At 36.8% G+C, this 25,687-nt stretch overlaps 1 protein-coding gene across 6 annotated transcripts in view; it reads left to right on the top strand.

The window, feature by feature from the left end:
- DGKB (diacylglycerol kinase beta) overlaps positions 1-25,687 on the top strand; it is a 336,656-nt gene that overhangs the window by 294,646 nt on the left and 16,323 nt on the right. For all 6 annotated transcript variants that reach the window (XM_068404614.1, XM_068404612.1, XM_068404613.1 and 3 more), the window contains one exon: positions 25,334-25,454. In XM_068404614.1, the coding sequence (XP_068260715.1) occupies positions 25,334-25,454 (121 nt within the window). The remainder of the gene's footprint in view (positions 1-25,333; positions 25,455-25,687) is intronic.

A 25,687-nucleotide genomic window follows, 5' to 3' on the forward strand; every position in this document is an offset into this window, starting at 1 on the left:
TGGAAATTAAGATGTCATACTTATAAGGATAGTCATAAAAAGGACTTCTTCCTGGTTATAATACTTAAGGGTAATACTGGAATAGGTTTTTATGGAGGTTCCCAGAACTTGCAACACAGGCAAAGAGCTAACCAAGATCCCCTAGCTGTTAAGGTATGGTTAAGTTCAGCAGACTGAAGGAGAAGTAAATTGATGGCTTCTGTCTCTTCATTAAAGTAGCTTCATGAGAGGGAATATGCTCATTCTGTATGTGCTCAGTACAAATTTTCGCACATTTCATTTGTTTTCCAAAGCACTTTCATCTGAGATAGATAGATTGCTTTCTAAAACTAAAAATTTGATCTTTAATTAGGATAGTATTTTAAAAGAAAACTTCAATAGCATTCCCAAATCCAAGAAAACTGAATTGCATGCCTTGCTGTTCCTCTGCCAGAGCTCTGCCAGAACTCACAGAGCAGCTTTCATGGTCATTTATGCCACTCTTCTCTGACAGAGAGAACAGATAAATCTATGCTATAATAGCCACTCTGAATGCACTTCCCATCTCCTAGCAATGCTCTGTAATGGGACTTGGGAAACTCTGATCTATACCAGGTGGGGAACCATGAATGCTGCCCGTGCCTGTACAAACTGAAACCACGTGAACTCTGGTATTTTCTGGGGTTTTACTGAGTAAATAAGTATTTACTTATAAATAAGATGAAATGGCAATATTCAGCTCTTCTTGAAAATTATTTTCAGTGATTTGAAAGTGAAAATCCAGTGATGATTTTTTTTTTCAGGTAGAACTAAGAGTATTCTCTACTGCTATTGCAAATGACTGTTGCAGTATATTTCTAAACTGTGAGTTTATTTTTGACTGATATGGCTCATACTGAGTGTGAATGGGTCATACTTTGCTAAAATCTTTGCTTGTCCTTGCTACAGCATGGTTTCAGTGTCATGTTAAAAGCAATCTAAAATTATAAATTGTTAAAAGTAAAAAATATTATGTGAAAGTTCATGATTTAATTCACTGTGATTCAATACATCTTGATTCAAATATTGAAGTTGGAATTCATCGATATAAAGGCCAAATAGTTCTGAATGTTAGTGGTGTGTGAAAAATGGGATAGAAAAATGTAGCTATTGTTCAAATACTTACAATCTTTTTTAGTTCAAATTGTGTTCCCTTAAAATTAATAAGTCTTGTGGAAGAGATATTTTTCTTTGTGAGGGAGAGGGAAGTGAAAATATCATTGCAAATTAATAATTGCCAAATAATCTATTGAAAACTTTATAGAAATTATAACACTATATTGTGAAAACTTTCAAAGATCAAGCTTCAATAAATGTGAAGACAAACAATTTTCATAATATTAGTTTTCAGAAAAGTGTTAACTACCAAAAAACACTGTTGTGTAGGAAAGTTATAAATACAAGCAGTGTGAATCCTGTGAAACAGAAAAACTATGTAATCCAGAAGTCTGGGAGTTACCATCACTTCTGTGATTATCAGTATCTAAGCCCTTTTAGTCTTTTGTATGTTATTCCTTGAGAGACATCATTACACTATCTTATGCATTTATTGTAGATGGAATTTAATGTAGCATACAATAATACTACTGGTACTTTATTCCTGCTGAGTCTATGGACTGTGGGTCTGTTCAGCACAGTGCTGTACTCTGTGTGGGGAAAGTCTGAGAAAGCATCAGAGAACGCTCTCATCATTATCAGTGTGCTCCACTATAGCCATCACTGCTATTCCTGTATCTTCTTTTGTTGCAGCACACACTAAGAAGCAGGTTCTTTTCCTATTTCTAAAGACATAATCTACTCTGACTGGAAATGTGTCTTTTACCATGAATATAAACTTTGGCTATGTTACAGACCTTTAACACTTTATCACACTTAAAGAAAGTGCGATAAAGACCAAAGAAGGGCAACGAAGCTGGTGAAGGGTCTAGAGCACAAGGCTTATGAGGAGAGGCTGAGGGAACTGGGGTTGTTTAGCCTGGAGAAAAGGAGGCTGAGGGGAGACCTTATCACTCTTTCCAACTACATGAAAAGAGGCTGTAGTGAGGTGGGTGTCCATCTCTTCTCCCAAGTAACAAATGACAGGATGAGAGGAAACAGCCTCAAGTTGTGCAAGGGGAGGTTTAGATTGGATATCAGGAAAAATTTCTTCACCAAAAGGGTTATCAAGCACTGGAACAGGCTGCCCAGGGAAGTCGTTGAGTCACTATCCCTGGAGGTATTTAAAAGACATGTAGACGTGGCGCTTAGGGACATGGTTTAGGGGTGGACTTGGCAGTGTTAGGTTAACGCTTGGGCTTGATGATCTTAAAGGTCCTTTCCAACCAAAATGATTCTATGATTCTATTCTATGAAATGTTTGACCAGGGTCAGGGATTTATGTTTCAAAGTGGTAAAGATAACATCATGCCATATTTCATTCTCCTAGCTAGGTTAATTATTTTAGATTTTTTTAAATTTGTGGGGTTTTAGTTATATGCACCCAATTTGTGCAGATATTTCAAAAGGTGATGCAATACAATACATATTTCAACTTTTTTGTTTGAGTAGAATAGAAACAAATAAAAATTACAAGTGCTGTGGAGCAAATCCAGAGTTCCTGACCAAAACCACGTGACCCAACTGAAGTTTGGTTAGCTGAGCTAGCAAAGAGATAGTTGAGTTAAATCTGAGCCAGATTTGTCCTTTAATGCATACAAATCCTATAGTAGCCAAAATTCTGGGAACCTGAGGTCCTTTAATCCCCCATGACATTTGGTAAATGACCCCTTGTAGGTTTGATTTTCCCTGGGGGAGAAGAGGTGGAGGGAAGCACTCACATACATAAACACAATCTAATTCTACAGTTGCAAATGCAAACTTACTTAAGCAAATCAGGAAGGGAGATCTGGCATGTTGATTATTTTAATTGAATTGTTTCCTGGATCAGTCAAGAGATCAGAGCTTGTTTATTTATTTTTCTCAAATACTTTCCTTTATGCAAGTGTAATATTAGTATTTATGCTTTTACTTCCTTTCTGCCCCTCTTTTGTGTTACTTTTCTTTGGGGCAAAATTTCTCCAATTCTTTCCTCTGTGGAACTGTACACTCTACTGCAAAATCTTGCTTCGACCAGGTTTCCATCACTATAAAATATTTGCTCTTTAAAAACAGAGGTCTGTATACTGTAGTTTGGATCATGTTACTGTGCGTCTTATTGATTTTATTTTTATTTATTTATTTATTTTGGATAGGCACTCTGTGTATGGATTTACACGTGCTTTTTCTTCTGAACACGTGATGCAGATCAATTTGGGGAGAGAAAAAAATGGTATTATATGTAACAGACTAGCATAGCATATACTGAGGTTGAACTTCTTTAGTCCTTATTGCGCCCAAAGCACAGTATTAGCAAACAGTATGCATTATACAGGGGAGCAGCATAAAACATGTCATTTTTATGTTACTGCTTTGAAATCAGATAAAAACTGATTTGCTGCACACTACCATAGGATACTGTTTTCCAGCATAATTCTCTCTGTCCCTTGGATCAGTATCATTTATTGTTTTCATTCAGTATTTGCTGAAGGAGTAGGCTTGTTTCCACCATAAGGTGCAGGGTTCTTTCAGATCAGTAGAGTATTATACTGTCACTGTCCATTACGCAATAATTCAGTGTTTTCGTCACTCTACCAAGAGTTTATAATCCAGCTACAGAAATTCCCCAGGCCAAAACATGACATTCGGGGAGTCTGAAGGACAAACAACATATTTCAAATCTCATCCTAGTGTTCAATTTGTAAAAGTATAATTAGCACATATCAAACTTTGATAATTTGATTGTATTTAATTTAGCAACTGTTTCATTTTCAAAATAAACTTGAAGAAGTCAAAGGCATAATTCTTGGGCATGGAGCATTCAAATTATTTAGTATATAGCGTAACACTTCACTATGGCTCATGGCATTTGGTGAGATCTGCAGGAGGAAGTCATGCAGTCAATTCTATGAAATAAATTTTAATATCAAAATATTAGTATTAATAGATAGATGGGATCCTATGAGTCTACATACAACTTAACTTGTGATTGAGGTGCCTAAAATCCATCTAAACCAAGAACAAATATCCAGTACTTTTAATTTCTCCCACTGTCTAGACCCTCCGGGTACTGAAATGCATTAGGCACTGCTCAGTTGCCTGAAACTACCTGCTTTCTTGGCTACTGATACAGCTGTGACTTCTAGTATTAATCTGGAGAGACAGAAGAGTATTTCCTACCTCAAGCTCTGTTGTGACTCAGACAGGGAGATACCTAAGGGCCATACTGGTCAGGAGCACAGATAACTCTTTCTGGTCCTTTACCTTTTCCACTAAGGACTGCTAGTTAGGGTCTTCATCCAGGAAAGATGTCTGGGTTCTGCACTCTCAGCTTGCATGTAGCTGAATCCATGTTTCCTATTTTCGGGAATACTTTTTCTTGCTTTCCTCCTACTCCCATGACCATTATCTTTCTGCTTACACATTGACAGTCCCCAAACATGCTGCGGAAACTGGTAGGCACTCTTCTGTATGGCTTAAACCCTGAGGGTATCACCTAGTAACAGGAGCTAATCAGTAAGTACTGCTGCTGTGGCTATAGTTCTCTTACCTAATAAAAGGCAACCTTGATCCATCAGTGCCCACCTTGTAACATGGCTGGAAGGATCAGATTCTAAGTGGAAGGGACTGTTTGACACTTGCTACTTCCCTATTCAGCCAGTGAAGAGAGAGACTGACCTAACTTGGGCATCTTCTTGAGACTTCTGTTGATGAGACACAGAACTTAGACTGTGTGTTCATAGAAGGGTTGGATATGCTCATCTCCTCAGCTACTTCCTCCTCCAGCCCTCCAGTGCCCCCTGAGCAAGGTGCTAGAATTTAGATGCAGTGGATCACAATCTGTTGTAATAGTGAATAAACCAGTCAAGTTTAAACAAAATTAAAATATATTGCATTTTAAAAGGAGATAGTGTGACATTAAAAGAATCAGTGTGCCAGGATCTAGTAAGCAGTGTTAGTAAGAGGTGACAGGACATGGAAGACGGCATAGAATGAATGATACAATAATAAAGGCACAGCAGATGGCAGTTCTGGTACTAGGAGTACCAGCATGGTTCTCTGTAAGCTGCGAGAATGAAGGAATTAACATGAAATAAGAAAAAAAGGAAAAGACCAGTAAGTATATATTATGAATTTTGCTAACAGAAAACACTAGGACAGAAAATACTGGCATTTTCCAGAGGAAGCAAAAGACAGTGATATAAGAAATCTGACGTAATAAAAAAGGTAATGCATGATTTACAATAGGAAATGGTCATTCATTGTTATTAAGGGTTCGGATTGGGAGAAGATGGTTGATCATTCTGAATCTTCTTACCCTGTTACCCTGCTATGTAAATTATGGCTACAGCTGCATGTCTGGTACTTAAAAAACTATTGGTACTATTTCCAGATTATTTCCCTTGAGAGTAGTTTATGGGCATGGAAGGAGAAGGGAAGGGGATAGTGAGTGCTCCAAATTCCCTCATTTGTTGGCAAGTGTGGCTGTACCTGCTAAAGAGGAATAGTCACTTTTCTCTGTTAGATGGCATATCCATGCATCTGCACACATTTAGCATGTTTTGGTACTAACCAAGAAGAAGGAGGGAACTCACAGTTTTTGGAAATATTCATCAAGATTTGTTTTGAGTGTTTTGCAGGGTTTTTTTTCTTCTTCCTCACCTTGTGTTCAGGTTTGTTTTCTTTTTCAGTATGAAAACAAAGAACAGTGAGTTAACGTTTAATGAGGATCATCTGAAATGAGTGATAAGGAAGTAAAAGAATACCTAGAAAAACTAAATATATACATAAATCAGCGGGGCCAGATGATGTTCAGTCAAGGGTTCTTAAAGAACTGTCAGAATAAATTGTGGATCCACTCGCCATAATTCTGACAAGTCATTAAGAACAGGTGATGTACCAGGGGTCTGAAGAAGAGCAAATGGTTTGCCAATCAGTTGTAAACTGGCAGATTGGACCACCTGGTCCAGTGGTATCTGAAATGTATTTCCCTTCAAGTTTTCCTCCCAGATCTTTATTCGTAGGCTACTGAGTTCACAGTTTGTAACAAAGAGAAATAACTGAAGAGTTTTATGTAACACAGAAAAGGAAAGAATACACAAACAGAAACAAGCCCTACAAGCCTGATTTAGTCTTTAAACCTGGCTGTATAGTTGCTACTTGTGAAGCTCGCTCTCTTCAGGTATTTTTCATTTTCAAAGGATCTTTTTATACCTTTTCTAACTTATTTGTGAGCCTCAGCTGTGCTTTCAGCACAGAATCAAGTTGGAGAGATTTAAAAATATAAACAGTCCAAAAGATACTAATATCAATGATCAGTTTTGGCCATCACCTAAAAGTCAAATGCTAAATAAAATGCCTTCAGTTTTTAAATAAGAGAGCAATAAGTTTGGGAAGTATCATTATTACTGTTCATTTTCTAATACGATGTTTAATTTACTTCTACAAGCAAGTGTTAACACTCATAATTTCAGGTCTTAAGTTGGAGTGTCTTACACCAAATGTAAATTTAGATTGTAATAGTCACAATTTGTTTAAAACTGAGGATAGTTAGATAAGGAAATATTATGATATATTTAATATTAAAATTTGATAAATAATACAGTTAAGTGTCTGTCTAATAATTCTTAGGATTTTTTCAACAGTTAAGACTGTTTTACATACTTTTAAATTATATATTTAACTTGGTATGGACAAAAATTCTGTTGGGATGAAAATAAAATGTATCAAGTCAAACATAATCTGTAGATTTATCAGCTTTTGTTACATGGCATGAAAATAAAAATTCAATGTTGGTCCAAGATGCTTCCATATCTATTCAAGTATATACTTTAAAATGACCAGATAGAGGTGAAAGCCATAAAATATCACACAAGACAACAAACTGGACTTTAATTTTTTATCATCATCCATACATATAGTTATATGGAGGAGTATATAAACATCAGTTTATATAAGTGCTAATGGAAGATAGGAGGATTTTTTTTTTTAAATTACAAAAGTTGTCATCTACATGCTTTGTGTGTGGCAAAAAGCTATTAAAAAAAAAGAGCCTGGTTATCTGAGCAGCTGATGTTTTAGCAAGAGGAAGAGCAAGGACAGGCTTAATTCTGCAACATTGAGTAACATCTGTTCATGTGAATAGTCCTATTGAGCTGCAGGCACACTCACAAACTCAGAGAAAAGCCATGCTACTGTATACAAGTGGCTTTATGATGGTCAGCCGAGAAAGAGATCATTGGCATTGTCCAAATGAGCAAGGACTAGTCAGCTTGAAAAAGATGTGAAGCCTGGGTGCCCAATTAATAACTGAATTTCAGAGTTTTCGTTTATACTATGAATTTCCTTCATAACTGTCCTCATTCACTCATTCATGCCTATTAAAATCCCCATGGATGGAAAAAATAGTTGTGAACAATAAGCTGGCATTTTCAAGAAGACTGAGTGACTGAGCTGAAGTGAGGACACAAGTCAGCGGAGGAAAATACAAAGTAAATCATCAGTCTGCACTGGGGTGGAATTTCTGCTGCACAGGGGTGGAATTTCTGCTTCACTAGAGAGGAAGCACTGTTCAGTCATACTGCCTTACACACACATGTGTGTACATTCTCTTTGACAAACCTCCATTGGGAGTCAACAGTGCAATACAAAGTGTGTAGTTTACATCTTAATCTCTTAGATTAATAGTAGCAATTATTTTTTTTTTAATTGTCTCCTCTTGCTTATTATTTATGTATATTCCAGTACCTCCTAAGGAGCATAATCAGATGGCAGAGTTACAGGGAACAGAGTACTTCACAAACAAAAAAAGCAATCCATGCCCTGGAGAGCTCACAGTGCTTCGTTGATGATCACGGCTGATCGTTGATTTCACATGTGAAAGCAGAGCTATTGGAAAATTTTGAGAGAATGTGTATAATTTAATGTTTCCCCATTCCCATGAGATCCAGAAGAATCCAGACCTATAGCAACTCTAAACAGTTCTATTGATTCAATAGGTACAATCAGACAAGGGTCGTAAATGGGATATGGTGGCTTTCCTGAAGTTACATAGCAGTTACATGGTTGAGCTGAATGGAATTCAAAACCCCTGACTTTTCTGCCTGTGTCTTTGTCACTCTGTGATTAATATTTAGATAAAAATAAAAAGAAAGTGTTTAAGTGATAATTTATTACAGAACTCATCTGATATTAAATCCGTTTAAGAAGCTAAGATACCAAACACATGGTGGTTATTTTATTCCTACAGAGCTAGCAGGCTTTGGAGCAGATCCCAAATAAAGATCTATACTTCATATTATTAGCCATAGTAATGATTCCTATGATACAACTTCAAAATATGGTCCTATTTTGTGAAATAGGAAAAGCAATAGGCAGTCTTTGTCTTAGTCTTTACAGCTGAAGTGTTGCAGCAGGAAAATCTGTGTGTGATGGGGGCTAAGCAAAAAAGTAATTTCAGTTTGATAAAGCTTAATTAAATTTTTAACCAAGAGCTTTGGCCAATTAAAAGATTAAAAATGTAATGGAAAAGAAGTGACAAGTAGTAGGATTAGATAAACATAAAATTTATATAAAATGTTTGTTATATATCCATATGGAAAATTCTGTAAATTTACTTCATGTGTTTTATGTACACTGACCTTTTATGTATGACTAAAAAGTAAGATAAAAGAACAATCTTAAGGCTACAGAGTTAGAGCTCAAAACAATAGAAAGTGCCAATATTCAGACAGTCTAATCTTAATTCAGTCCTCTTGTGAAGACCACAGTTTTCTGGACTCCGTATAGTGTTGTATGTTGTATTTTCCATGGTAAGTGCCATGAACTTCAGCATGTATACTGTGCTTTGATGATATAAAGAACTGTTTAAGCACTGGGAATTAGCATTGGCAATGCCATATTCCAGGATATTTTGGAAGAAAACATATGATGGAAAAAAATATCTCAAAACTTAGCAATTAAAGCTGTTTTCCCTTACTGCTCTCCTTTTATCTTCCTCTTTGTTTTTGTTCGATTGTTTTTCATGCTATAACCAAAATAACATTGATGAATTTTATTTTATTTTGAGAGGATCCTGTTCCATTTATTCAAAAGATTTAGGACTGGGTCCAGTTCTCGTTATATCTGAATATGAGTTGAGTCAAACTTTTGTTGAACTTTATCTATGCTTGCTATTGAGAGAACACTTGTTCTTAGAGTTTGATTTTGGTTGATTTTCCTTGCATTAAATCAAGATGAGGAATCTTAGTTGTGTTTTTCAAATATGAACTGTATAGTGATGTTTCTGCTCTTGCTTGTTTATTATTTTGTGTATCTGTTGAATTTGACAATATGTTTCTATTTTAATTAAAATACCTGGAATATTCAGTTGGTTTTAGGTTTTTGCAACAGCTTGAGCTTTTGTTTCTGCTTTTTTACAAATTCAAAAATAAATAAAATAAAAATAACACAAACCCCTGAATTTTAAGCTCAGATGGACTTGGCAGTTCCCTTTATATTAATTGTATACAAAACAGTTTCTTACAAGTAGTCAAAACACTAATGTTTTTACTTGCACTTTTTAAAGCCTTTTTAACTGAACATTGCCAGAAATTACAAAAGCTGATAACTGCCATACACTGTTACAGATGTTTCAGCTTCTGCAGTAAGGACTCAAATAAGATTTTCGAGAACATTGATATTTTAGCATTTTGTAACCTCTAGTGACCATTATCGAGTAAAGGCCATGAGAAATTAGATATTTTAAAAGTAGCAAATGACAGCTTTTACAGTTATTAAATAAAGCTTTGATTTATGTCGGTTGATGGCACAATTACAGCATGTTCAACCCAACTCTTGAAATATGATTAACATAAGCTGATATTTTAGTTAAATATTTAGGTGATGCACAAGACATTTTTTCTCATTGATTCCTGATGTTGTTTTCCTTTTCTGGAAATATCACAAGCTCTGTCACACATACCTATAAACCTGGATGAAATCCCTTTTCCTTTAATTTCTTCTATTCATATGGGGGAGGATCAAAATTATACTAAATTTTTCATAAGTCTAATATCAATAAATGAATATTTAATGAAATACAAAAACGGGCATACAGCATAAACTGGTTTCAACAGCTGTGAAGAGGTTTTCATTTAGTGCATGGCACACTTACCTAGGACTCTTGACTCAAAGAAATGAGATACGTTATAAACCGATGAAGAGAGGACTATGAGTATTTGTGCTTTATAAGGAAGTCTTTTTTTTTCCGTATAATCCATCAGTTGTGAGATCTTCTTTCACAACTTCTTCACAAAAGCATTGTTCCTTTTCATTTTAGTCAGCCAAAGCCAGCTGGTCTTTATAGCTGCAAAATGTTTGCTCCATGACCAACTGCTGGTTTGTATACCACTTTTTCACGCTAGCAACTATTTTGTTTTTCACTATTACTCCACGCTTGTCAAAAACTTGTTGAGGAGCACACATTGTAACATGTATCCAATTAATCACTGACTTCTTTGTCTCTTCTGGCCTGATTCCTCCTGTGATATATGCCTAGGGAGGTGTGCACACTGCAGAAGTTCCCCCAGACTAGCAAATGAGACTGTGTGGACACAAAAGTCCATCTGTAGGACTCCAGCAATAGGATGAACTTCTCAGACCTTCACAGCTTTGTGGCAGTAGATTGAAAGTAATTGGCTGGACAAAATTATTTTAAAGATGTTTTGAGGTATGATTGAGATATCTCATGACAGGGACACCTGATCTACTTTTCAAATGGCTCCTGAATAACCACAGCCATTTGGCCTGTTATATGATAACCATGTCAGCCATATGGTTTGTAATCTGTTGCCACAGATCCATAAGGACCCTTAGGCTGTGATCTCTTCCTACAGGGCAGTGATTCTGATGAGTTTGTGGTGCTACTCTTGTCTAACAGTAGTAGGAATAATAATGCCTACAATAAATACAAATGAAACATATGGACATATGCATCTGATACTGTGCGACTGTGGAAGCTCATCAGGCTCTTGACTGCTTAGCACTAGGTGCAAGACTGTCTGGGAACCCCAGGTCCTCCAGGCACACAAAGTCATAGCTCAGCAATAGAGCTCAGAAATGGAATGAAGTGAGTTTTACTAATTTAGAATAATACTTATTTGTGAAATATATTTTAAAGCAACCATCCAATTATTTCATTTATGTAGAATTGCAACATGCTTTTGCCAGATGGCGTTTTATATCAGGTCAAAAAATAATGAAGGAATTGGCGTTAGAACTGAAGTAACAAGAAAAGATGAGTAACTAGGGATTGCAAATTTGTTACAGCTTTTTTTTTTTCTAAAATCAAGCTTTTGTAATGTTTTTTGTTTCTTCTCTGTGGATTTATTTGTATTTATTGCATTTTTGTCGCACCTTGTTAGAAGTTAGGAAAGATAATTTACAATGTAATGAAACAAACTCCCAATTCCCAGAGAAGTGTAGACTTAAAATAATTTGTCCTTTCCTTTTTTAGATTATTTATTAGACGTATTCAAGAGGTTTAATCAGTGGCTGGGGAGGGAATGAGGTGGTTCGAAATTGCCAAGAGAAATAAATAGTTTTCCACAAACATTTCTGAAGAAATTCTTTCAAAGCGCAGTATGTCCAGTTGTACTATTGATAACATTTTGTTTCTGTCTTGAATAGAAATGTAGGTCTTGTTAAAAGTGCTGGACAAATAAAACATGGAGACCTATGGTTCAGACACACTGTCAGTGCACCAACAATCTACTCATCCTAGAATACAAACACTCTTTTATATTCCCATATTTTTTCTTTCTTTTTCCTTCTCTTCTCAATCCTTTCTTGGGAACAGCTTCAGCTTTCATTCATGTCATGGTAATGGTGATCAGACTTCTACCTAAACTAACATGATCATTGGTAGTTTTTGATTCCTGAAATCTTTGCCTAATTAAGAAATAAAAGATTGAGCCTGAGCCACTTAATAGAGAAGTAGGCCATGGTCTCAATGGGCTCGGTAGGAATTTCACGTATTTCAAAGATTATTAGGATTATACTTCAATGAGTACATCACAAGTGACTGGTTTTGCATCTCCTAGCAGCCGTTTCAGCCAGCTGTCTCATTCTTTCAAGTATTTTAAGTCTTCTACCAAATATCATCAATATTTCTGTGAATCAGATATGTCGTTGAACTTGAAATTAAAATTTTCATTTTATTTTGAGGGTTGATTTGAAAACATGACTTTACATGAAAATCTAGAATTTCTCAGAAGAACAGATGTTCTCGGAGTAATGTGAAATTTTAGTCCAGCTTTAGTATCTTGGAAAAGCTTTCTTTACAGGCATTTTGAAGAGCTTTGAATAGATCAAAGGTATGATTCTTCCTTTAATGTTTCTTTCTTTCACACAGAAAAATACTCATTTTCCTTAACCATACATTTGGAAAATACTAGTAACTCTGGCCTTATGCTTCTATGAAAAGCAAGACCCAAACAAAAAAAAATGAGGCAAAGATCCAGGAATGGAAAAATTACAACCTGTCTTTTGCTATGCTAAAATCTAAAGCCAGATGTATAATACAAATACTCTAGTGAAATATGGAGGGAAGAGGAGAGATAATCTGATATATACAGATGTTAGCAGTCAATATTACTCAAGCTGTACTTAAATTTCTTTTGCACCTGGCACTGGAGGTGTTAGCCATGCCAGTTCAGTCCCCGAACACAGATGTTCTTGTTGTACCACTCTATGTGTAACATTTAGATTTCTGTTTAGCTCGGCATAGCATACATAAATACCGTAATCCAAAGACGACTCATTTATTAGTGCACCTGCATCTTCTACTTTCTTTAATTCCCTTAGTATATTACAGTCCCCTTGCGGTGCTGATCCTAGTGCGAAGTAGTGTTATGGAAAAGAAAATTCAGTTACTATTACCATGTATAAATTTCAATGATGAAAAATCTTTTTCAAAATCAATCACACATTATATTAAACAAGTAAGGCTGAATTTTCAGATGTCTCAAATATGTAAATGCAAACCTGTTTGTTGTACACAACCTTATTTATATTGCTTTATAATTAGTATTCTGAAATCATGTACCATAAAGTGGTTACCATAGAGACAGGCCTGAATAAACACAGCACTTAACAGTCATGCTTGAAACATGCATGTAGTCCATTTGATACCACTGAATATCCATGCTTAAATGATTTGTTGGGCAGACACCAAAATCAAGGTCCTTTAAAAATTTTTCTCATAGCCATTTGTTGAAAGTAACATGGAAGGTGAAAATTCCAAAATATTCATGAATAATCTTCTGTCCTTCCAGATTAGTTTCCATGTGTAACCAAAAAGCAACCCTCCCACCCTTACTTTCCAGTGTGTAATTGATTAGTAAAATGAAAACAAACCCAGAATGTTTGTTCCAAACTCTAATTCAATTTGAGGTTTCCTCCTTCTGTTCTGGACTGGAGGCAAGACTTGTCAGCCTGAAAGGTGTCTTTTACTTCTTCATCAGTTAGCATGATGAAGGATATTAACTCTCCCTACAAGAACTGCCAAAAAATATATGGCATATATTGTGCAAATAGCACATACAATAGAACCAACAACATAAACAACACAACAGCATGGCCCAGCATGGCCCACCTAGAATCCCATGCACTAAATTAACCCCAGGAGCTTCTCAAGTTCATACGTGTCTGAACTGAAAAAGAGAAATCCTATATACGTACTATTTCAGTTTTGGCCCCAGTGCCTAGGAAAGGAATTTAAAGAAAAATAGATAATGGAGATGAATCAGTGAAGTTGAAAAGTAAAAAACCTTTCCTGAAGTGCCATCCTATCACAATGCCAGTAAGTAACCAGGAGGCTTGTCCACCCTCTGGAACTGCCTGAACGTAGCTGGTCAGGCATTACAGCAGAACTTCTTTCAGGAACTCCAGATGTGATGACTACTATTCAGAGCAGGAATATTAGCATAGTCCAGTCTGAAAACAACTAAAATGCACTCATACAACTCTGATCTCCTTATCTGTTTCTCGTGCACTTTCTCTTACTCTCCATCATTCAGAACAGAAATGAGAATGAAAAATGAGAATGAAAATGAGAATCATTGCCTTAGTTTTCTAGGTTTCCTATTTTGCATTAAACTCCATGAGGATATATTTTTCTTACCATGTCAAATCTCTCTAAAGACAAATGCAGTGAGGCTTCACATATCGGTATAGATTTTCAGCTCAGGATCTCAGGATGAGTTAGATCTGGGCAAGCACTTTGCTTCTGTATTTCTCTGATACATGAAAAATCATGAGTGGTGTTATAGCTGAATCATGTGTGTTCAGATAGTTTTTTAGTAAAAGATTGTGGCTTTCATTTTGCGGGAGAACATCATAACTGAATGAATTGTAACCAGGTCCAGTTTTGTTTATAAGTCATCTTTTCTTGTTTGGAATGAAATAAAATTTGTTTTTTCTATTTGATACTGTTCAGGACCAGAGCACTAAAAATAACTTGAGTCTTGCTACTGTGATACTTGTAACTGACTCTGGTCTTTTTGTCCTTGAGAAGAAATTTGGAACTGTTCTGTACTTGTCTTGGTCATGGTTATGGAAATACCTTCTCTTCTATGTGTGTTGTAAATAATTGTTGAGAAAAGCTATTGAAAAATAGCTTGCTGTCAGCCATTAATACTTAAAATATTGAAAGGTATAATAAGAAATTTATTTTTGCTTTCTTTGTGATCCTTTGAAATGTCTTTCCATGTAAAGCACATCAAAGCAGACATTTCTTTTTCTTGCAGCACTATTAGAGGTAATTTTCCCCTTTGTTTTCTCCACTAACAAAGGTTTCTGCATATCCCAGAACAGTCTTCTTGTAAATGTACTTTTAGCAAACGAATTTTTAGCAATGCGTGTAGTTCAGATAGGAAGAAAAAAAGTCTGCAATTGCTTGTACGTAACTAGATTAAATAGCAGAGACCAAAACTCTCAATGACAAATTATGAGAACGGAACAAATTAAAGGAAAGTAAGCGTTGGGAAAATCTGCTCGCATACTTGGACCTCAGTCCTTGAGGTAGCAAGCACACCTGTGTCCCATCAAACAGTAAGTAGAGGGTATATCACTTCTGCAGGCCTTAGCCTCCGCAAAGGAGCCAGCACACATGATAACGTTGGAGTGGTAGATTTAGCAGAATGGTAGCTTTAGACACACTGCTAAGCTTGTCTCCCAAGATTCTTCTTGGTGACAACAGAGGAAAACATGCGCCTCCAGAAAACCAAACCTCTTAGGCTCTTCCTCTGAATCACTGTATGGAGAAAACTCTGAGTTTTCTTCAGTTCTCCATATGTAAGTTCCTAACACCATTAGATTTTTTTTCAAGATACCATCCTTTCATCTGCTTCTTCTCTTGCTCCTGTGTCAGGCTTGTCAGCCCTTTGTGAATGTCCTGGAAATCCTAGGCCACCTCAGACAAGACCAAACACATTTAGTTTAGTGGGAAACTAAATCAAAGCTTCTTTACTTTCACTGACTGCAGTAAGTTTAGGAAGATTGTCTGATTTACTTAGATGATACAAATGCCCCAGAGTTCACTGGGTTTGACTTCATTCAATTGCCTGATGCTCCTTCTCTACAAAGAAAACGTGTGGACAATGTTTGTAACTAAATCTGCAATCCAAAGTCTTATTGTAGCATTTATTTAATTAAATTAACCCAGGTACTGAGAGAGTGAGGGCACAGAAACATAGTGGGCCAACCAGCCACTAAGATCTTGGAGTCTCAGCAAGCTCATGTAGACTATATTGATGCCATGACTGTGTTTTCTTTCCTGTTAATACCTATCCAAATAACGACCTTGGGTATCTCTACCATGCTGAAGACTCCTCCCTCAGCTGCAGTAGAAATACATAACCTTGAATACTTTAATGCAGGCATTCTAGACCAGAAATGGCTAAAAGTGATCTATGATACTCATTGATTTTCAGAATAATTTTCTGGGGTTAGGCTCTCGGTTAATAACTAAAAATTGCTGTTGTTCAAACCAGTATCCGTTCTGCATACTGTGACCTCCAAACACCATGGAATACTAGCATGGTGGAGGAAGCAAATGGAATTGGTTCTCATGAAGAGAAAGAGGAATGAAGATCATCTTTGGGGGCTTTCTGAGCTCCTGGACCAAAATCCCTACCACTTTAATCAAAAGGAGTTTTAATACTCCTCTAAATGGAATGAAGATTTCTTCCTGGCAGATAACTAAAAAAATCTTTGATGGATAAATATTGGGATAATGCCATTAGAGTTTGCTACCCTGCAGAAAGGGAACATTTATCCCCTGTTAGTACTAGTCCTCTTAGAAATGTACAAATCAAAGCTGGTTTTCATTGATCAAATTTCTACATTTCCATCAATATTACTGTATTTTTCTTTTCTAGGCTGTGGCATTTTTATAGGCTAATCAAATATCCAATATTACTAGGAGCCATTTAAAGTGAATGCCAGAACTGCTAAGGAGTAATTTGAGAATTAGAGCTATTTTTGTTAGTTGAAATGATCTTGACTTGCTCATATTGTATTGTACCTGATGCTCAGTAATATGATAGTAGCAATACAAATAGAAAGATATCCGGTTTGAAGTTCTTAAATATCTGTTAAAAGTGGTGAGCAGCCCAAGCACATTAAAATTCCATTTTCCCCCATACAAGTGTTTGCTGCAGATGACCCCCACTGATCTTAAATATATTTCTGTATCTGTAACTGAATAGAGGTTTTCCGTACAGCATGTTCTAATGGTACTCTGGCCTTTAGCCAACAAGGCACTGAATAAGGCTATTTTTAAAATACAGAAACTGGGAACAGCTGCAGCAATCAAATTTGATAAAAACAGAGAGGAACTTTGCTTTTTTTTTTTACGGTTTGTCCAAGTTTAGACTCCTTTCATAGAACGGCTTTTGTTCTGTTGGATGAAGGGGGCATAAGAGTAACAGAGCAAAATCCTTTTGAACAAATAACTTGTAAAATAATACAGATTAAAATAATAGGAGGCTTTTTGGTGCAGCAGCATGTTCAATGCAATTGTACCTCAAACTATTAAAAGAATAAATCTATAAAAAAAAAAGAATACATTTTGTCTGCCAAGCTTTACCATAAAAGACTTATCCATAACGATCTCCTGAACTGTAAGAAGAAACCTCTTGTTTCAAATGTCGAACATCTGAACATTGGTATTTAGGAGTAGGTTTTGGGTGGAAGAGATTTGAATGCTCTGGGGTGGGTTGGTTTTTTTATTTATTTTTCTTCTTTGACTATTAATCAAAAGTTTCTATTAAGAACTCTCCTCTCCTTCCCCCCTGGTAAGCTGGAAAAAAAAGTTCACTTAAGGAAAAGTTTTACAAAGGCCTTCTGTGCACATTAAAAAGTTTCATAAAATATTTAATTATAAGGACTGATTCTTCCTTGTTTGCCCACCTATTTTTTTGGGAAACTTGTCATTCAATGATGAATGAGAGTTGGGAGATGATTATATACATTTAAAAAAATCCATTACACAGTAGTAGGCTGAGCTGTATCTGTTAAATGATTTCATCTGAGGATGGAGTCTCTGTGCTAGACTGATGCAAGACACAAGACACTGGGTGAAATCTGGGCCCTACTGAAGTCAGTAAGAGTTTTGCCACTGAATTTGGCAGAGACAGGATTTTATTGATTGCATTCATTTTAAGTGTCAAAAATAGCACCCTTGCATTCTTACCCCATTAAAGCTATTTAGTGCATCATCAGATGGTAGAGCAAAAATGTACTGAATTTCTCACATATGCATAAATATGGGTATATATCATATGTGTGTATGTACACATAGGTGTAAAATGTGTGTGCATTTTTGTGGGCGTTTATATATATATAAAATATCTGCTTAATTTATTATCACTGTGTCTGAGTATCTCACCAGAGTGAAAATTACAGCAGTGATATATCTTCCTTTCTTCACACTAAGAGGTAGGCTTAGCTTGTTTTGTTTTGTTTTAAAAACAGGAAAAAAATATGAAGACAAGAGTAAAGACTTGAGTTGAGAATCAATACTGGCATGAAATAGATGTATGGAGCCACCTGAGATTTTTAATGTTTACAAGCAAACTCAGCAATGCAAAATACTCAAAACTGGGTCAAATACTATAGATGTAAGACTTGATATATATCCCTGAAGTCAATATGAATAGGGAGAACAGACTTTTAAAAGCAGAGGGTTGAAATTCAGGAGTTGCTGATTTATTTCCTGTCTCTGCCACAAACCACGTGTGATCTTGGCCAGGTCAGTTCTGCAAACTCATGTGCTTAACTTTACATGATAGAAATAATATTGGCTCTTGTGGGTCTATACACAATATATCCAGCCAAGTATGAGAACAAACCTTTTGCAGATCTGTGTATAATTTTCACTTTGTAAAATGGACATAATAATATTATTTTTCCTCAATGCTTTTTCTGTTTTATCTGTCTATATTATAAATTCTTGGAGACAAGACCTGTCTTTTGTTATATGTCTGTGAATTAGTAACAAACCAGAGCCTTGACATCATCTGGACCTCCAGGTGCAACTTGAATATAAACAATTATAAATGCTGAGACATATGTTACTTCAGGTATCTTCTCTGTAGCAAAGCATAACAAAAAACAGGATGTACAGTTTGTTCTTGATTTACTAATTTCTTGCAAACAGGAATCTAGAAAAAGCCATTCATCTGAAATCAGGAGAATGCTGTGACACTAAACACATTTTTAGCATTTTATACAACAGCAGTCCCTATCCCTGCGTATGGAAGCGACCCCACAATCCTCCATAATGGGTAACTGTAGATTTAATACATGCCATGTTCTAGGAAGATACTGAAGCATTCGTGTGGTGCAGAGCATTGAGCTTAGGAGTTTTTCAAGGATCCTCTGGCATCATACCAGTTATCAAATTCTTATCCAGTATTTTAACTGGAACCAAAACATTTCCAGCACGATGATTACTAGGTTTGATTACATTTAGTAAGTCATGGAGCCCCTTCTCCTCAAAGACAAACTGCTGCCAGAGACAGATTTACCATTGACCAACAGTGTTTTTATGCAAATGTGCCTGAATAAGTGCAGCAACCCCAAGTTATAATAGAGTCCTTCAATCTCTTGCCAGGACAGCAATATTTATATATTGCAAAGATAAATTGGATATCAAAACCAGTTCCATTACAGAGGGAAAGTTCTCTATGTAAATCAGTATTTCTAATCACACCATGCTTCTTCCCACCCCCTACCTCATTGTGCTTTCCTTGCTTTATCTTCACAGATGAATTCCAAATGTTTTTTTTCTCTTGTGTGTTCACTTTGGATATTGAAGCATCCAGCTAATGCCAAGCTAATGGATAATGTAAACTCCTCACTATGAAACTTTAGTCTCCAAGTGTGTTTCTTCATGCCTTGGGGAAGTGCTATAAAGGGCTTATATTCACGTACAGTGTTTTGTCTGCCGCTTGTGCAAGTTTCTGTTTGGACTTCTCTTTCTCCTGCTGCCTGATGGGAAGAAATGGGCAGTCATCTCCCTAGTGACTTTATCTCCCCATCAGGAATGAGTGCAACGGGTCAGATGCCCCTCTGCATGCTAGTCACCATCTGCTGACAGCAGCTCTCCCCCGGGAGAGCTGGCTTTGTTTACTGATTGGGCTAATATGAGGAGACACGTGAAGTGCTTTGGTTTGTGGAAGAGGGCAGGAAAGGCATGGTGCTGTGAAAACATTCCCACACACTCTAATGGCTCATTCACATAGAAAACAAGTGAGAGCCTTCAGCTCTTTCACAGAGCTCAAAGTAGAACAAATGGACTCAAGAACCCCAAGGCACCAGTCAGAAACCACTTTCGTAATGCACTAGTACTGAGATGCTCTCCATGATAGTTCACCTATAAGACTTCAGCTCTCATTTAGGCAACTAAATGACCTGGCTAGTTTGAAAAGCTGCTCAGTATCTGGTAGTTGCTGTTGTTTGCTGTTAGCTGCTAAATTCTTTTTTAAAATCTAACCTTCAGTTTCCTAAACCTAAACTTCCAAAACCTGGTTATAATAGGTGAAGCATGCACTGGAGAATTTTATCAGTACAGTCACCAACTGATTATTTTATCTTTAGAATAAAATCTGTAGAACACAGAAGAAATACAACATGCCTAAAAAAAGAAAGATAAATTTTTGCTCTGTAGTTGGTCTAGAGACATGCACAGATGCACACGCGAGAGTGTAGCTTTAGAATATAATTTGAGGATCAAAAAGAACTGACTTTCTGAATTAGGTCTCAGACACAGATGGGATACATGTAATGGAAAAGTCCACATTATAAGCTGTTTTAGTGATGAAGGTGTTTAGTGAACAGCAGCATTCAATTATTCTGGTCTACATTCATAAGATGCCATAAGAAGACAACACAAACAGTGATACTAGTCAACCCCACAAGTTCATGTAGCTCAGTATCTGGCCTGGTAACACCAACCTGTATGCATGATCAGAAATAAAGCATAAGAGACGACCAACTTACAGTGATTTTTCCATTAAGATACCTACCAATATGTATCTACTTTGTGATTTAGGGAATTTTGAAGTCTACTATGGCATCATGGTATAACAAAGTATCATGGTAAAAAGGATTTCCTGCCTTATTCTAGAAGTGCTATGAAACTCCTTTCTTGCATTTTAGGAATACTTAATTACAGTACTGTCTTCACCTACTCCATGACACTCATTATTTCTCATCTTTCCTTCCATTCATCCCTTTACTTCCTGAAAGGTCCTAGTCTAATTTAAGTTTCAATACAGAGCTGTGTTCATATTTGTTACCATGTTTGTTGCTCTGTCATTTCCAGTTATTTTATATCTTCCTGTGCATTGCTGAGTGGACCAGAACTACAAACTCCATACTGTATGGATGTAGCAATCATAATATTTGATGATATTTGATCACTATTGAGCATTGAGCTGATATTTTCATAGATGTAGCCACAGTAACTCCATAATCTTAATTCCTGCATGACAGTATTAATTGTAGCCCAGCAAAATAAATATGCATGTATATATGGACATATACACACAGACCCCATATTTATTTTCAAAAGTAATATATATGCATATATATGCATATAACTACATATCTGTAGTTAGCTCTGTTATATGTAGTTAGCTCTGTTTCCCCTCACAGACATTGTTACATGTATTGAATTTTCTGCCTTTGTGTAGCACCATTACTCAGTACTGTAAAATTCCTAAACTTTTTTTGTCGTTGGCTTTTGTCTTTACTTTGTTGAATCCTCAGTAACTCACTATCTACTTCTATTTCCAGATTATTTAGGGGTATATGTTGAGCAGTACAGAGGCCAGCACAGATCTTTCTGAGAAATCAGTGATAACCTTCCACCAGAATGAAGAATGACTTCGCCTTTCCTATATTTAAATTTCATAGAAGACCTGATCTCTTTTAATAGAGCTTAGTCTCTTTCAGAGTCTTTGCTGGGGACCTTTTAAGAACAAATCCACTCATTGATGTCTTGACCCTTTATATTCAACCAGTGTACCTATAGCCATGTAACATCTTTGAAGAATGGGACTAAAATATACACACTCCCTGTTCCACTTTTGCTCACTCAGTTCTTGTCAAAGTCAATATAGCTCAAGGATTTATTGAAATGGATATGGCTATGCAAAAGCATCAGGTCAAATATATTAGCAACGGCAGGCGTGCAAACTAACCCTAAGTTGATAATCGCATGTTACATTTGCTTTAGTTTTTACTGCTTCTGAAGGAAGGTTATGTCTAATTTAAGCTTGATTTAAAAATATTCATATTTGGCCTAAAATAACCCCACTTTGGGAATGTGCCACTGCAAATGTGAAGTTTTTGAAAAGGCTTCACTTTTTTGGTAGGTAAGAGTATTGTTCAGTTCCATCTTCCAATGTTTAATATACCACATTTTTTGAGATGTGTGGTATAGATCAAAGGGCAGGATTTGGCCCTTAGGTACCTGCTGTTACTGGCACTAATCTCACAGCTATTGAAAAATGATGCATCAAATTTATATCACTGCAAATGTCACTATTCTGAATCTTGCATATGTTGCCTGAGCTGTCAGTAATAAAAATCTGTTCTTAATTATTCTCCCATTTAAAAATAATAATTTTCTAATAACCCAGTGAATAGGAATTTGATGTTTTCTTTGGCTGGAAACATTTTAATGATTTAGTCCATCTATAAAGTTCTATGTGCTTTTATAATATAATAGCTTTTGCAAATGAGTAGGACTTTCCCATTTAAATCCCTATGGCTATCAAGAAAAGCAGAATTTTTTTAAATCTGAGTTAAGTTTAAAAGTTACTAACTTAAGGAAAACATTTTAAGAGAAAAACAATTCAGCAGAAAGCCAGACATACAAAACTGGGTTTACATGTGTTACAGGGATGCAAACTAGAAAAATATATAGTTAAAACTAGTCATACTGTATATTTTAGTCTTTTGTCCGTCTTAATGTTTTTCCTTAATTGAAAATAATAGGGTTTATTTTTGCTTCATTGATATTATACGGAACTGATTTCACTGTGATGAGAAAATGAAAATAGCAAAGAATATTAAGAAAGCATAAGAAGAGAAATGAAGGCTTTGGATAGTATGAGATTTTCTGGTTGGAAGCAGAATAATCCAGACCATAAATCCTATTTGCTTTTAATACTTCTTCCCCCCCACCCCGTCCGTCACAGTACTTCTTTCAGTTAATTACCTTCATTCAAAGCCCAAAGACATGAACAGAAAAGACTCCCTTTGAAACTTTGGACTAGTCTCATAGATATGATAATTAGCATGAAATTCTACCTTCATTAAAGGTTGAAGGGTTTAAAATATACAAAGAGTAATGTGCTCTCCTTTCTTTGTTTTTTCAATGTGATGATAGACTCTATCATTTTAGCTCATTGCTATGCTTCACTGAATAGTGTACCTTTTGGAAACATGGATATTAGCAGCCAATCTATAAAACATACATAATATACAGCTAAAGAAAATGTTTCTTTTTCTTGTCCATCTGGTCTTGGCAACATGTATTTAAACAGGAGCATATAAAACATTTCATACAAAACACCCTAATTGATTCTGGATAATATTTCATTACCTTGCTTGGTTACTTCTCAAACCAGACTGCTATATTACTGTTTAGATTTCTAGTTGTATCTCTGTTTGTGTCTGAAATTCTAGACAGCATTTGTCCTTGCTCCTTGAAGTCAATGAAACTAATATTTATTTTGCCAGATACATTATTTATTTAAATACTTTTTCAAGTTTAATGCCAAAATGCTATGTAATCAAGAAGCAGTGTGAAACAGAAATATATGACTGGGTGCAAACAAGTACCATAAAGTTCAGGAAAGCAAGATGAATAGTTGCTGATATAAGGTTTTTTCCTGCCCTTTTTGCATTGAATCTATGCACTAATTGAGGCACAGAATCACAGAATCACAGAATCAGCCAGGTTGGAAGAGACCTCAGGGATCATCGAGTCCAACCGTTGCCCTTACACCACCCTGTCAACTAGACCATGGCACTAAGTGCCATGTCCAGTCTTTTCTTAAACACATCCAGAGATGGTGACTCCACCACCTCCCTGGGCAGCCCATTCCAATGTCTAATAACCCTTTCTGAAAATAAATTCTTCCTAATGTCCAACCTGAACCTCCCCTGGCGAAGCTTGAGGCTGTGTCCTCTTGTCCTATCGCTAGCTGCCTGGGAGAAGAGGCCAACTCCCACTTCACTACAACCTCCCTTCAGGTAGTTGTAGACTGCAATAAGGTCACCTCTGAGCCTCCTCTTCTCCAGGCTAAACAGCCCCAGCTCCCTCAGCCGTTCCTCGTAGGTCAGACCCTCCAGACCCTTCACCAGCTTGGTCACCCTCCTCTGGACTCGCTCCAACACCTCAACATCTTTCTTGAAGTGCGGGGCCCAGAACTGGACACAGTACTCAAGGTGCGGCCTCACCAGTGCCAAGTACAGAGGGACGATCACTTCCCTAGACCGGCTGGCTACACTATTCCTAATAGAGGCCAGGATGCCATTGGCCTTCTTGGCCACCTGGGCACACTGCTGGCTCATGTTTAGCCGTCTGTCGATCAGCACCCCCAGGTCTCTTTCCACCGGGCCGCTTTCTAACCACTCTTCCCCCAGCCTGTAGAGCTGCATGGGGTTGTTGTGGCCAAAGTGTAAGACCCGGCACTTGTTCTTGTTGAACCTCATGCCGTTGGTCTCGGCCCATCTATCTAACCTGTCCAGATCCCTCTGTAGGGCCTTCCTACCCTCCAGCAGATCGACACTCCCACCCAGCTTGGTGTCATCTGCAAATTTGCTGAGGGTGCACTCATTCCCTACGTCTAGATCATCTATAAAGATATTGAACAGCACCGGCCCCAGAACTGAGCCCTGGGGAACACCGCTAGTGACCGGCCGCCAGTTGGACTTTGCCCCATTCACCACCACTCTCTGGGCTTGGCCATCCAGCCAGTTTTTAACCCATCGAAGAGTCCACCCATCCAAGCCCCAGGCAGCCAGTTTGTCTAGGAGGATGCTGTGGGAGACAGTGTCGAATGCCTTACTGAAGTCTAGATAGACTACATCCACAGCCCTGCCCTCATCTACTAAGCGGGTCACTTTGTCATAGAAGGAGACCAGGTTGGTCGAAAAAAAACACGTGGTCCCATAATTAAGGACTATAATAATGCATGCACACAAAGGCTGAATTAGAGTTCTACACACCGTCTGGAAAGAATTGTGTAGAAGAGAATCCAATAGGGTCTGGAGCACTGGCTTTTCCTTTACCAGATTTTACGTATCTGTTGAAACAACGCTCAGCATAATTTCTACTGCAAACATCTCATTCTATGAGTGTCAGGTAATCTAATTCAATGAGTGTCTCCTATTTTCTCATATAAGGAGATTATTTGTTCAGTATGTGTGTATTAAAATAAACCATGAAGATTATTATTGTATTTTAGAATCATTTTGGTCAGGATATTTTAGAATGGTGTGACAACAGGCCCAGATGTGTCCAACCTTAAAGCTGCAATCACTTCTTAGGAATCATCATTTTTGCCAGTTCTGTTCCACATTTTTTATTATCAGCTGGTCTTCTGACAATTCTTGCTAGTCAAGATGACCACTGTCAAAATGCTGTCTAGACAAAACATGGTTTTTATAACTTTTGCAGATCTAAGTGACCAGCTTGTGGAAGTGGTTGGTCTGGAAGGAGCCATGGAGATGGGACAGATATACACAGGTTTGAAAAGTGCTGGAAGACGGCTTGCCCAGTGCTCATCTGTTATAATCAGGTATTGGCAGCTTTAATTTGCACTGCACTGTTGTAGTGAAACAGTAAAGTTTTATATATTATCAGTTCACTTTCCTTGGTAGTTTAGTAGTCATAATTACTGCACTTATTTCTTGTGAAAGTATCATTTTTGTATATGATATATATATATTCCATCCATATTCTACGCCCTTACATCTTCCTTTCCTTAAATGTGTCAAAAAAATAGAAAAAAGGTGTTTACATTCAGTTTTC

The sequence above is a fragment of the Nyctibius grandis genome, chromosome 7, assembly GCF_013368605.1.
Source record: "Nyctibius grandis isolate bNycGra1 chromosome 7, bNycGra1.pri, whole genome shotgun sequence".
NCBI lineage: Eukaryota > Metazoa > Chordata > Aves > Nyctibiiformes > Nyctibiidae > Nyctibius > Nyctibius grandis.